The sequence below is a fragment of the Protopterus annectens genome, chromosome 5.part1 (genome assembly GCF_019279795.1).
Source record: "Protopterus annectens isolate FY-2018-M chromosome 5.part1, PAN1.0, whole genome shotgun sequence".
Classification (NCBI taxonomy): domain Eukaryota; kingdom Metazoa; phylum Chordata; order Ceratodontiformes; family Protopteridae; genus Protopterus; species Protopterus annectens.
In genome coordinates this window covers 90,888,255-90,901,158 of record NC_056736.1, presented here as the reverse complement: position 1 = coordinate 90,901,158, position 12,904 = coordinate 90,888,255, and the positions used below count along the sequence as shown (strand labels likewise).

The window sequence follows — 12,904 nt, the reverse complement described above, 5'->3', positions numbered from 1 at the left end:
TGCAGGGTACAATAAGGCTACTGCAACATTGATCATTCAAACGTATACTGTTATGGTAGGTTTACTGACACAACTGTTCTTACCCTTTAAAGGTTCACATTCTTTTGCATGTATTAAATGGTCTGTACTCTTAAGCTGAGAGATGTGGAGAAAATTGCCTGTGATCTTCCAAACGTCTATGATTTTTGCCAGCTCAACCAGAAGTCTCTGTATCATCATACCTCTCAGCTGTCCAGATTTTTACCTCATATTTATGCTCTGTTCCACATACAATTTTTTTTTTTTTTTTTTTTTTTTTTTTTTTTTTTTTTTGTTTGGCAAATTGTTGCAAGTAATTGAGGATTGAATTCACAAAATGACAGACATTTGAGTTTCAGACTTCATAGCCTTTAAAAAAATTCATGCTAATGCAAAATCTATTAGTCTTACCAACCTTTGTAGTTTTGTAGTTAGAGCAATATTTAAAAATTGTCCATAATTTTTTTTCCAGATTTCTTGCTCTGAGGTACCATGGAATGTATTTCTGTTGAAACATCTGGCTTATGTATATAATTTTTAATAAATGATTGATAAGACTTTGTAGAAATGTTTTGTGTTCCATAATAGGATTTGGAGTTGAGAATATGGCTACAGCAATGGATGAAGATCTGGAAGAAGAGCTTGATGAGAAGGAGGAGAAGTCAATAATGTGCCCACCAGGAAATCATAAGTGGAAGTTGGAACAGTGCATGGTGTGTACAGTATGTGGTGAATGCACAGGATATGGTGCTATTTGTGTCAGCAGTGGACGCCCTAACAGATTGCCAGGAGGGTAAGTCAATGTTCTAACATGACCAGTGTGTTTTACTTAAAACTCTGAAGTGTTGCTTGTATATGTGAAGTTGAAATATGTGTCAAACTGAGTTTATAACTCAAACTGTTTGTAGGGAGAGCCATTTGTAGCATTGCTTTGTTGGACCATTGTGTAGTGCCCGTGCAGCTGGAAGTTGCTTCAGCTTGTTACACATGCAGGGGCATTAATGAGGGTTGTTCTAACATGAAGAAAAAAATTTAAAGCTATAAACTAAAATTTAATTCCTGCCTGTGCTCTTAATTTCAGCTTCTCCATTTACTCAAGCCTTTCTTGATTTAGTGAGTGTCTGTGGGCTGCATTCTCTTGTACTCGTATAAGTTATGGTACATCTTAGTTTGTGCCCTCACTGTTATATGTTACTGTGTCTGTACCTTGTATAGCTCCATTTTCTTTCTTGATGTGCATTTCTTGTGTGTAATGTAGATGAATGAGTTAAAATGCTTTTTTTTCAGGTTAGATTTATTTTATCCAGTTTTTCTTTGCTTTAGTTATGTTCATTTTATGTCAGCATAAAATGTATGGCATACTGGTCTCTATTACTGTGTACTATTTTTGTGCATTTATACGTGTTGATGTGGCGCAGGGGTGTGTCATATAAACTCCAAGAAACACCCAATAAAGCTAGTCTTCACTGTGTAGTACCTTAAACCTCCTTTTGTAAAGGCCCATGGGATATATGCAAATGACCCATAAGGACATACCAGTGTTTTGGCTACTTAGCTTCTTGATGCCTATGACTTTTTTACTTTCACTATTGTAAGTCTTTACTGGTGTAATCAAGACAATAAATCCAAAACCAATGCAGACATGCCCTTTTTTGAGCACTTTAGTACAGCAAAAGCAAATTGTTTGGCTGTACTCTAGAAACACAGAGCTTAAAAACAAGCCAGATGCCTATAACATTAGGGTGACTGCAAAGTATCCCAAGTAACATCCAAACCAAAGGATAAAAAAATGCCATACAGGCAAACCGCTTAGTAAAAACTCTAAGAAAGACCTGGCAAAGGTAAAATCTTCACTGTGTAGTACATTAAACCTCCTGTAGTGGAGACCCCTTGGATATATGCAAATGATCTCATGCTAGTGTTTCGTTTTGGCTTCTGAATGCCCATGACTTTTTACTTTTACTTTTCTAAGTCTTTATTGGTGCATTCAGGCCAATTAAGTCAATTCCCATGATCATGGACCTCGACTACAGGAGATTTAAAGTACTCTTCTTTGAAAACTTTAGCTGTGCTGTTCCTTTCTTGACGTTTTTAACTAAATGGTTTGTCTGTGTGAATTTCTTACCTTTTGGTTCTCTCTTTTAGTAATTCGTATGTCAATATCAACAGTAATCTTTCTGTGCAACTAGTTTTGCCTTTTTGTTTGTATATGGATATTTATTTTATTATTTATTTATTACATTTGTTTACCGGGATAAGTCCACTGGGCCTTAAAAGAGCCCATTTTCAGTGGAGGCCCAGAGAGAAAAGCTCCAACGAGATACAGGAGAAATATAAACAATTAGTACAGAAGCAGAAACAGTGTTACAGATAGTAAATATAGTAACATATACAGAATATATACATAAAGGTAGGAATCTAGTTTTTTTGATTACAGTAATATATACAGAAAATATGCATTAAAGCAGAATTCAATGAATTCAATCAGAGTGGTATAAACAGAGATCAGTATTATTGTACCAGTATCAACAAGTGAAGATTAAAATAAATATAAGAAAACAGGATTCAAGCTCACATTGCTTGCTTAAACCATGATTTATTAAGTGAAAACAAGAGATCAGTGCTTTTGCCTTTGTCAGAGCTTCAGCAGACATAAACATTAAGTTCCTGGTTTAGCGGACTGCTCTTGAAAGGACCCATTTTGGCCATTGTCCATGAGATAGTAATGCAGCATAGAAAAATGTTTACAAAGAACAGTTTAATATATTACAACCATCACTTAACTGTGAAATATTTACAGAGAAAGTAAGTAAAGTTAGTTACATTGGGCAAGTAAAAGAACATTAAAATTATTGATGAGATTCAGAAACAGAATTGCATGTATAAATACAAGAAGGAAAGGTTCTGTTATTGATATTTTTGGTTGTATGGTTACTGTAAATGTGCAAAAGTGGTAGTGATTGCATTTTAACAGTGGAATATGATGCATTTACAGTATGCACAGAGGTGTATATTAATCTACTTTAAAGTTTCTTTTGCAAATTAATCACAAAGTTTGAATCCCAGCTGTAAACTTTAGTCTCCATTGAGTTTTTCTTAGTTGTCATTTAGGAGCATATTAAAGCAGGCTTTAACAGTTGTAAAGCACAAATGTTTCAACTGAAATTTGGATCTGATAATATGTTTTCTGTTTTTGTCAACAGATGAGTATATCTGATCTAAAGAGATCAGAGGCTGCCAAATTAGACTTTGGCACCAAGGCAGAAGCTCCTTTCCTTTCCCATACCAGCCTTACTGCCGTCAGATCATTACTGAGCTAAACAACAGATGCATGCTCTAGGATTCTCCTCTTTTTTGCAGACAAGTGATTGTTTCAAAATCTTTTCATAGTTTTTGAAAGCTTTTTGATAGTATTTTTTCTTTTTCCTCTCTCTCTCCAAACCTTTTGGGTCACTTTTCCTCTAGTTTAAATAAAATAAAAGTTAAAGCTAACAGCTGGTGTTAAGTTTCTAGTGGAAATTTTCTGTAGAAGTAGTAGTTTGTGGCTTTGGGTACTGGTTTCTGAGACATTCTAGTCCCCAAGTAGTGCACTGGACCTGTTAGGTTCTGTTGTTGAAAGTGTTCCCTTATTTTCCATGTGTGTTTGTGTGTATTTGTTTCACCTTTCCTGACAAGGCTGTAGGATTTAGAAAGTGTATAGCCTGCAAGCATGAGATTCCACCACAAGATTCACATGACAAGTGTGTTTATTGTTTGGACTCTGCTCACCTTGAGGAGGTTTCTTAGATTTATGCACAACAGCATTCAAAGAACCAACCAATGACTAAGGAAGTCACAATACATATAAAAACAGTTGTGCTGTTGAGGATTATTCTTATAATTGTTATATTCAACGGCCCATTTATTCGAGCTGTGACCATACTTGTGTTTATAGGTTTCTGAGTTTTATTTTGGACCAAGGGCTTTGCCTGGTTATCACTCCAAATTGGTTCTCAAGGGTTTTCTTCTTGACCAAGTGGGAAACTCAGCACCTTCTGTTTCAGGGTCCCTTCTTCAAGGAAGGAGTCTGATAAGACGAAGGAAGACTGGCCTAGGGAGGGTGACATACAAGAGGATCTCTCCAAGGATAGATTGAAAGAAAGTTGGAAGAGGTCTCAGGACCCTTTTACTATTCAAAGTCTTGCTTCGAAGGTCACTCAGCCCTCAGATCTGACAGCTTCCCCTGCATCTCTGGGGTCAGTCTAATCTCCAGCTGACCTTGGTCTCCCAGATCCGGTATTTTTACTGGAGCTATCTTTTTCCAGGATCCAGTCACCAACTCAACCTTTAGACAATGGGAGACTTTATCCTTTAGATCAGGGTGGTCCTCTGTGAGATTATCTGAGGCAGATTTGGATAAAACGATGTGGACCTTTTTGAAAATCTAGATCTAATTGGCGCTTCCTCCCACCCTGCACCCTCTGGGGGGGTGGGGGTTGTAAGACCTTGCCCTTCTGCACTCACTGTTATCTCTCCTCCTCTGGTCTTTTTTTCAAATCCATTGGCCTTGGATCGAGGTGCTGCCTGCCTGGTCCTCCTGTCAGGGAAGACAGGCTTGGGTGGCTTTGTCTTCAACTAATTTGCTTGATTTTCTAAATTCAACCACTTTGATGCTGAATGGATCCTGGAGCCAAGGGGTTGTCAAAGCCTTGGAGTCAAGGTCGACTCCATTTTTGGAGACCTCCCTACCTGTTCGAGCCTTGGTTCTTAATAGCTCTGCACCTGCTTCTGCCTTGGATTATAGCAGGGCAGCATTTCAGGGAGAACTTTGGATCCAAGGTGGCTTTCTTTGTGACCTGCCACAACTTTGGTGTTTGAGAAGATCCTCTGCCACTCAAGAGGGGGTGACCCTGCACTCTGATTCAGCCTTGACCCCCACAGTTTGTAGATCTTCTGTCACATCATCACATTCTAGGTTAGCCTGCTCCAACGAGCCTAAGCTAACCAAAGCCGTGTGTTCCTCTGCTGCTTCCAGTTGTCCTTGAGTATCTTTCTCCTTCAAGGAGCATAGGAAGCACAAATGCAAAAGAAGACATTTAGATTCCCCTCAGGATTTCTTTATTGAAGGTACTGATCTTCATGAAGGGGTAGTCTCTCCCAGATTTCTCCTGGAAAATGTCTCATTTGGTGAGCTCCTAGTATTACTCAAACATAGGCAGTTGGTCCACTGATACCCCTTCCCCAGAAGAGTCCGTGTTTCTTAAGACATTTGGGCCATCTATGACCTTGGTTGTTCCCACAGTGATGGTTTAGTGGACTTGGTTTCAAGGAACCAGACATGGTACAATCAATCCCATGCAAACCTGACAAGATTTTAGTGTTCCTGAAGGACAAGGCACATTGAAATGAAGGGCCTGCAGTGTGTACTGTTGTGGTGGTGGCAGCCACTAAGAAGGAACTCACAAAGGAGAGTTCAACTTTCCACCCCCCCCCCCCCAAAAACAGGGAGCCTAGGGTGCTAGACAGGTTTTTGGAAACATGTCTGTGCTTCAGCGACATTTGCTGTGCGAGAGCTGAACTACATGACTCACCAGAGACTGCAGAGGGAAATTGACAAAGTAACTGTCAAAATCCCTGACTGGCCCTGCAATGGTGTGAAGTCCCATAGGACTTTGGAGTCCCAGCTGGTAACCATGCAGTTTATCACCAGTGTATCCATGTGTCTGTTGTACAGTGCATCAGATGATACAGCTAGGGTTGCAGACACCAGCCTTAATATTCTCCATCATACCTGGATACAAGTATGTGGAAAGTTTGAAGCTGTCCTTTTGGAATCCCCCATTCAATGGGTCAACTTCATTTGGACCCAGGTCTGGACACTTTAACCAGAAGTTATGGTAGCTTTATTACCTAAAAATGGTAAAGCGCCTTCAGACCCATCTATATATAGACAGATTTCAGTTTTAAACTATGATCGTAAAGTGTTTGTGTAGTCCAGATAAAAGAATGGCAGAGCTGTTGCCAAACTTGGCATGTGTGAATCATTGTGGTTTTGTGGGGAGGAAACTGACATTTGACAGCATTAATTAAACAATGATGATCCAGAGGGAAGCAGAAAGTAAAAAAAAAAAATGCCACTGCTGTTTGTAGTGCAGAGAAAGCATTCAGTAGAGTAAGTTGTGATTTTATGAGTAGAGCCCTGGAAGCATTTGCATTCCCTGAAGCAATAGTAAAGTTAATTAGGAGGATATATGAAGGATTGGAGGCAGTAATTGAAGTGTGTGTGTGCTGCGTGCATGTGCATGTGTGTGTGTGTGTGTGGGGGGGGGGGTTCCTGTCTGATAAATTGTGTTTGAACAGAGGAGCTAGGTGGGGGTTTCCTCTTTCCCCTTTATTGTTTGCTTTATGTTTAGAGCTTTGGCGAAGACAGTAAGGGACTCATTCAACGATACAATCAGTATTGTAAACAATAAAATTTGTCTTTATTTGTAGATATTATTTTGTACGTGATAAATCCAGAAAAGAACATTTCGATGTTGTGGAACATTTTGAGACAGTTTCAGGTCTTTTCGGGATTTAAAACTAATGAAGATAAAGACAAAGTAGCTATAAATTGTGTATCCCCCACACAAATTGATTCAGCATTACCCATATTTATAGTGACATGATAAGATGAAGTGTTTAGAAGTATGGATTAAAAAGGCTTCTGCTATGTTATGTGGGAAGAGACTAAACAAAAAAATAATGCAGAAACCGAAACTAGCAGCTCTTATTTATAGATATGGCTAGTAAGATGCAAGCAATGAAAATGCTTTTAGTCCCTTTAATTTTATGTACAGGTCAGGCATATTTTTTTCATTTCAGTAAATTTCCAGCAAACAGTGGTTCAAAGCAGCCCAAGCTTCTTGTACTACTATTTGTACTATGCTTGCTTTCTGTACATCAGGCCATTGAAGAGAGAGACTTTAGTAGGTCATGCTAAAGGTGTGAATGTAAAGTAGAGAGTTAAAAATTTAAATTGTTTTCTTGAGAGCCATGGGCCCCTGAAGCTCTAAGATTCGGGCAGTTGCCATTTGACCCTGTTATAATCTGTCACTGCTTTCCAGCATTTTGTTTCAGTGTAAAGCCTGGATATGTTGCAGTTAACAAAACATTCCCTCTTACTTTAGTATCACCAACATATACAGCAGTCACTGATAAAACTCCCCTCACCTCACTTTTACTATACCGCTGGTTGCATACTGTAAAGAACTTATTTAGAATATATTATGCAATTTCCATCATGAACTTTTATACAGATATTAATAAAAAGTTTTACTTATTTCTTCACTGTCCTCCTAAACATAAATGATGAAGTATGTTTTATGCTTAGTCGTCTCACCAGTTTGACACAGTCAACAAATTTTCCAGTCTTTGTCAGCAGAACCATAGTTCACATGTCCAAACTATATCTTATGGAATTGATGCATTACAGTTCTCCCATTTATTCACTAATTTAACATTGTTGCTGACCTTCATCCTGAACATCTCAGCCTCACTGTTCTGGTTCAAGTCCAAGAAAATTCTGGATTCCTTTAGTCAGATCCTGAGCTTTTTTCATTCAAGCAATTTAGTTTGGAACAATGTAAAAAGTTTCATTGGCAAAATTTCTCTATGGTCTTTGTTACTGTCAGAGGAATGAGAAGCAAGCGATCCTTTAGACTTGCTGGCGAAATGTTATTTTCATGTTAGCCTGTTTTGCATCTAAAATGTCTTTGGTCCTACATGAAAAAATATTCTGAAGACAGCTGATAACTTGGGAATTCCACTCTTGCCTCTCCGCATTCCCTGAATGCAGGGATAAACTGCTCTTATCTTATGTGCATTAAATAACCACATTTAACTCACCGTTTTTAATACTTTTCCCTTCTGCCACAGTTTTCTTAAGGGCAACTCTTTCTGTTGGTTGTGATTGCATCTTTACTAATGTAGGTCTTGGCTCTTTCTCATGTCCAGATTTAAAGCATACACATGATGTGCTAACAAATCCTGCCACGTTTCACCAGTTCAGTCATTTGTTTGTACTTTCATAAAATTAATGATATTTATTATTTCCAGTTGCTCTGATGTAACAAATATCCAGTTTTCTATGCATGCTGAATAGTTTTTTTTTAAATTTATTCATGTGAAGCCTCATCTTCATCCAGTATTTCCTTCATTTTAATCTCTGATTTCTACAGTTTTGTCAGCTCATCTGAATAGCTTCCTAAACCGTTTTCCATTTATTTGACTTTATATATTCCTTCACACTCACTTGAAACACGTCTTGAGAGCCTTTGATTTTGTCTTCTAAATTACTGGAAGCCATTTGCTGTAGTAAATGTGAAGTTTCAAATGATTTTTGCTGAACAGCTGCATGATTTTTCTTTTTGTCTTTTCATTTCTGATTGATTTTGCTCTCGATTTCTCCAGATTTTCTCTTTGCTGGAATCTGGGCACTGCACATACTAGCCAGTAACTGAGTTTTAGCCAAGTTAAATTTTGCTTGCTTTAACAATTTCTCATTTTTTAACCATCTGAGACCTCCTGCTCAGTTGGCAACCACCTTTGAAGTTTTGGGTACAGTCTGATGCTTGGTGACTTAATTCTGTAAGTGTTCATGGAGGAGATGGAGATGAGTTGGTAAAATTCTGAGATTTATTTTTACTAGTTTTACAACACTTTGGTAGAGCTTGCTTAATGACTTTAACATAAAGTCTGATTTTAAGAATGTGGTGGAGGTGAGGATGGTGATGCAAGTTTAATATGCTCATTGTGTGTAGTTTTAGGTGAGAGAGATTCTGTCAAATTATCCAGTTTAGTTGAATATTAGCATGTCTCACAAACAGAGTTATTTGTGCTAAGTTAGTTTATTATCAGTGAGTATGAGGTAGTTCTTTCACGTCCTGCAGGCACCAAGTGCTAAGAGACTATCAACAGAAAGGAAAGAAGTGAGCTGACCTTTCATAATGTCAGTTGCTTCAAACCTTGGTTGGAGAAGTGTGCAAGTAAGGTAAATACGACCTAGTAGCTAATTTTAGTGTAAAGTTTGGAGAAGATCACTGGCTAAACTATTTGCAGGGGCAAAATAGTTTAATGCCAGTTTGTCGAGTAATGTACAGACTAAACTAGTTTAAAGACTAGGTGGTTTTGTGGGGTGGGGGGGGGTATGCTAGAATGTGCATTTGAATTTAGTAAGTGAACGAAGAGGGAAATGGGTGGAGGCTTGAAAGCTGGAGACTGTAGCAGAGCGTTTTAATAAAAACAGCTACCCAGTTTCCAGCAGTTCTCCTTGTAAATGACCTGTGTTTATTGACAGCTTGGACAGTAATGTAGTTTCACAATTAGGGGAATGACTAATCTAAATATGCAGTAGAGCAGTACCTCAAGGTATGGAATATCTACACATGGCACAGCTTGGGAGAAACCCACTCATGGATGTGGTGGAAAGTCTTAATGTTTTGAGAAGTAGTTATCAGGCAAACACTCAGATCAAGTCACTTGTGTCTGTATAGTGCTCATTGCAACCACACTGTGTGGAGCCTGGTCATACACAGGAACACCAAGTTTAAATCAAGTGCACTGTCGAAGATGCTCGGTGGGCAGATTGGTGTGACAAGGGGGATGATTTTTCTGAGCTATGATACAGAATCAGAATTGCCTAGATATAGTAAGGACTTGCTGTCTCTAATTATGGTGGCTACCAAAAAAGCAATTACTAGAAAATGGAAATCAAAATCTAAACCAGCTATATTTGAAGTAGTAAGTATAGTAACAGAGATAAAACAACTGGAATTGAGATCTTTAAAAAAGGTTCGGAACAAACTACATAAGAAAAAATGAGAATTGTGGGAACAAATGTATACAGGGGAGGACTTAAATAAGCTATGTAATGTTTGAATGAAAATGGTTGGGTAGATAAGTGATGTGTAATGTTTGAAACTGGGAGTGTGCCAGAATGGTTTGTGATGCAAAATGCTTGCAACTAGGATTGTGTTGGTGTGTTCTTTTTTTTTTTCATTTATATAAATGTATGGTTGCTTATGTTGTAAGTGATGGTTTAATAAAGTTGTTTCTTGTTTAAAAAAAGGGGGCAGAAATTGAATTATTTATATAATGTTGCTTAGATTGTATGATGTATAGCAGTGTATGTGAAACTTAATGTTTGTTAATTTTAACATGTTAATACAGATTGATTACTTTTATATAAATGTAAATGTGCCTATGTCACAAGTGATAATTCAATAAAGGTGTTTAAAATAAAATTTAAACCAAGTGCCAATGATTCAAAGAAAGCTCTCAAAACTCAACAGCCAATAGTAATTACACTTATAAACTGCCTCCAGGCAATCAAACCTCTTTTGCAAGCCTCTTTCTTTCTTCACTCACCAGAGGGGATAAACAGGATTTAATTCAAACAGCTGCATTACTTAAGCAGCAAAAAAAGTACAGGTCATGACTCTTAACTGTCCAGATTTTTGCAGAATGTTCGGATTTGTACCTCATGTTTTTGGTCCATTTTTCATAAAACTGTGGTTTTCTGGCAAATTAGTAGCAAATCATTAAAGACTGAAGTTAGAAAATGACAGCTGAGTTTCAGACTTCATACCCTTCAGAAAAGTCATGCTAATGCAAAACCTGTTGTTCTATCAACTTTCTAAATTTGTAAGAGCAATATTTAAACATTGTCCCTATTTGGGGCCTTTGTCCCACTTTTATGTATGCCTTTGTCCAGATTTCTTACTGTAAGAGGTTGAGAAGTATGGTGCAGATATTAATTGAAATTTTTCAAATTAAGAGCTTAAAACACTCATACACAGTTGTTATAGGGTCTGAATGAGGACTGTGATAAAATAACTTTAAGCAGTTTGTTTTTTCCCAGTTTAACTGACAACTTAAAACAAAAATAACTTGTCTCATATAAAAACTGCTGAAAATATATCAGTGTCCTTCCTAATCACTGTTGCAGTATTCCTTATGAAAGAGAGATCCTGCTGACTATAGCCAAACATACGGCCAGCATACCATAGCCTTAGTTCCTTCAAGGTGCCTGTGGTGACCCTCAGCTGGATCAGTAATCAAGGAGCCTCAATCCTTACCACTTGTAACAGTGGGGAACGTTCACTGAGAGGATGACAAGTACACACACAGTGTTTCCAGATGCAGCTCTCTGCATCAAGTGCAGCAATTTCCCTTAAGAGCACACAGAGAGCACAGTCAGTCCGAGGCTGGTTTCTTACTCTTTCTCCAGATCCCCAATAAGACTCCTCACTGGCACAGCTATAGAGTTGAGTTCTCAGCTGAATGACCAAGCTAAGACCTCCAGCACCCCCTCTGTCCAACCAGTGCTTCATATCCCTACTCAAGTAACCGACACCCACACACTTTGAAGTTTGATTTACACACACACACACACACACACACACACACACACAGACACACACACACATATATATATATATATATATATATATATATATATATATAAAACACACGCACACACACACCTGGGAAAGGCTGGCACAAGTTTACTAGCTGTGCCCCTTCTGCCCAGAATGTAAGGTAGTTTCCACTGCCACCAGTCACTCCTTATCAGCTACTCTAAGGCCCTTAACAGAGGGTATCCAATCTTGCTGTGTATGTGTAATATTAATGCTAATACAAATGGTAATTTGACCAAGAGCAAGGCTATTAGGAGTGGCCCAGACAATGTCACCAAGTAAATATGCAAGTACTCTCAAAACTTAAATATCTCTACACAGGTGAGCCACAATGAAAGGTTTAAGTATATTTAATAATAAAGAAAAGAACACGACATAATACTAAATGTATATTCACAGTGACATCAGACTTCAAAACCACAGGAAATACGTAAAATAACAGTGCATTACAGGCTCGCACAAATAAAGAAAAACATCTAAACTAAACTTTACTATATTCATGACTGTATGTAAGACAGTTATACTGTTCCCTATAAACTTACTTCAGTAGAGCAAGGGCAGATTTCTGATTATTGGGTCTTCTTCTTGTCAGGTCCAAGGCAGAGTACAGAATGCTCTGACTCACTAAGAGACTTCTCAGATTGCTGGGATAGCTTGCAGAATGACACAATTTCTAGTCATCTGACTTATAGTTCCCAGGCCAAAACCCTCAGTCCTAGAAGCTGGCAGCATTTAGCATCTACCTGTAAAAATATACAGACAAGGGCTTTTGCAAAGGTCTTTGGCAGATGCTGGAAGTCATAAAACAATTGCATTCATTCATGCTTCAAAAATTGCAGTTAGTTCACTCCAGGTTCAACACAGAAAGCTTCCTAGTACAGACTCTGTGTCTCTAGCTGCATTGAAAACTTGAGAGCATTTTTATTGTGTAGCCTATAAAGTAATTTAATTTCATATATTTTTCCTAAAGTTTGCTGGACTGAGGTTAACCCTTCCGTTTCCTCTGTTAAGCATATACATTTAATAGTGCAGGTGCATTTCTGTTCTCTTCCAGTAGGGCACACTGTGGTTACATTTCAAACACAGCACTCTACAAATACCTTTTCAACACTCACGTCTGTATAAGCAGTTTGATATACACATTGACATACAGTTCCATACATTTGTAACACAAGTATCCTGTATAAATCATTTTGATATTCACCAGTGACATATACTTATTTACAAAATTTCAGCTAGCTGTGCTGGCTGTATCTCCTTTTGTCACAGTGCTTATATGAGATGTATGCCCTCAGTCTAAAGTGTAAGGTACACAAGTGATTTACAAGTGCCTAATCTTCAGAACTTCTTTGCCATCAGTCTGGACATTACGATGTTCTTCGTGCTTCATTGTTGCAGTCATTACATTTGGGTAATCTGCTGGCAGGTTGCCCTCAGTCGGCCTGATT

At 38.1% G+C, this 12,904-nt stretch overlaps 1 protein-coding gene across 1 annotated transcript in view; it reads left to right on the top strand.

Moving 5' to 3' along the window:
- MYCBP2 (MYC binding protein 2) overlaps window positions 1-12,904 on the top strand; it is a gene marked incomplete in the record, with an annotated part of 5,088,083 nt that overhangs the window by 1,222,351 nt on the left and 3,852,828 nt on the right. The window contains 1 exon segment of the mRNA XM_044072904.1: window positions 607-811. Coding sequence (XP_043928839.1) covers window positions 607-811 — 205 coding nt within the window.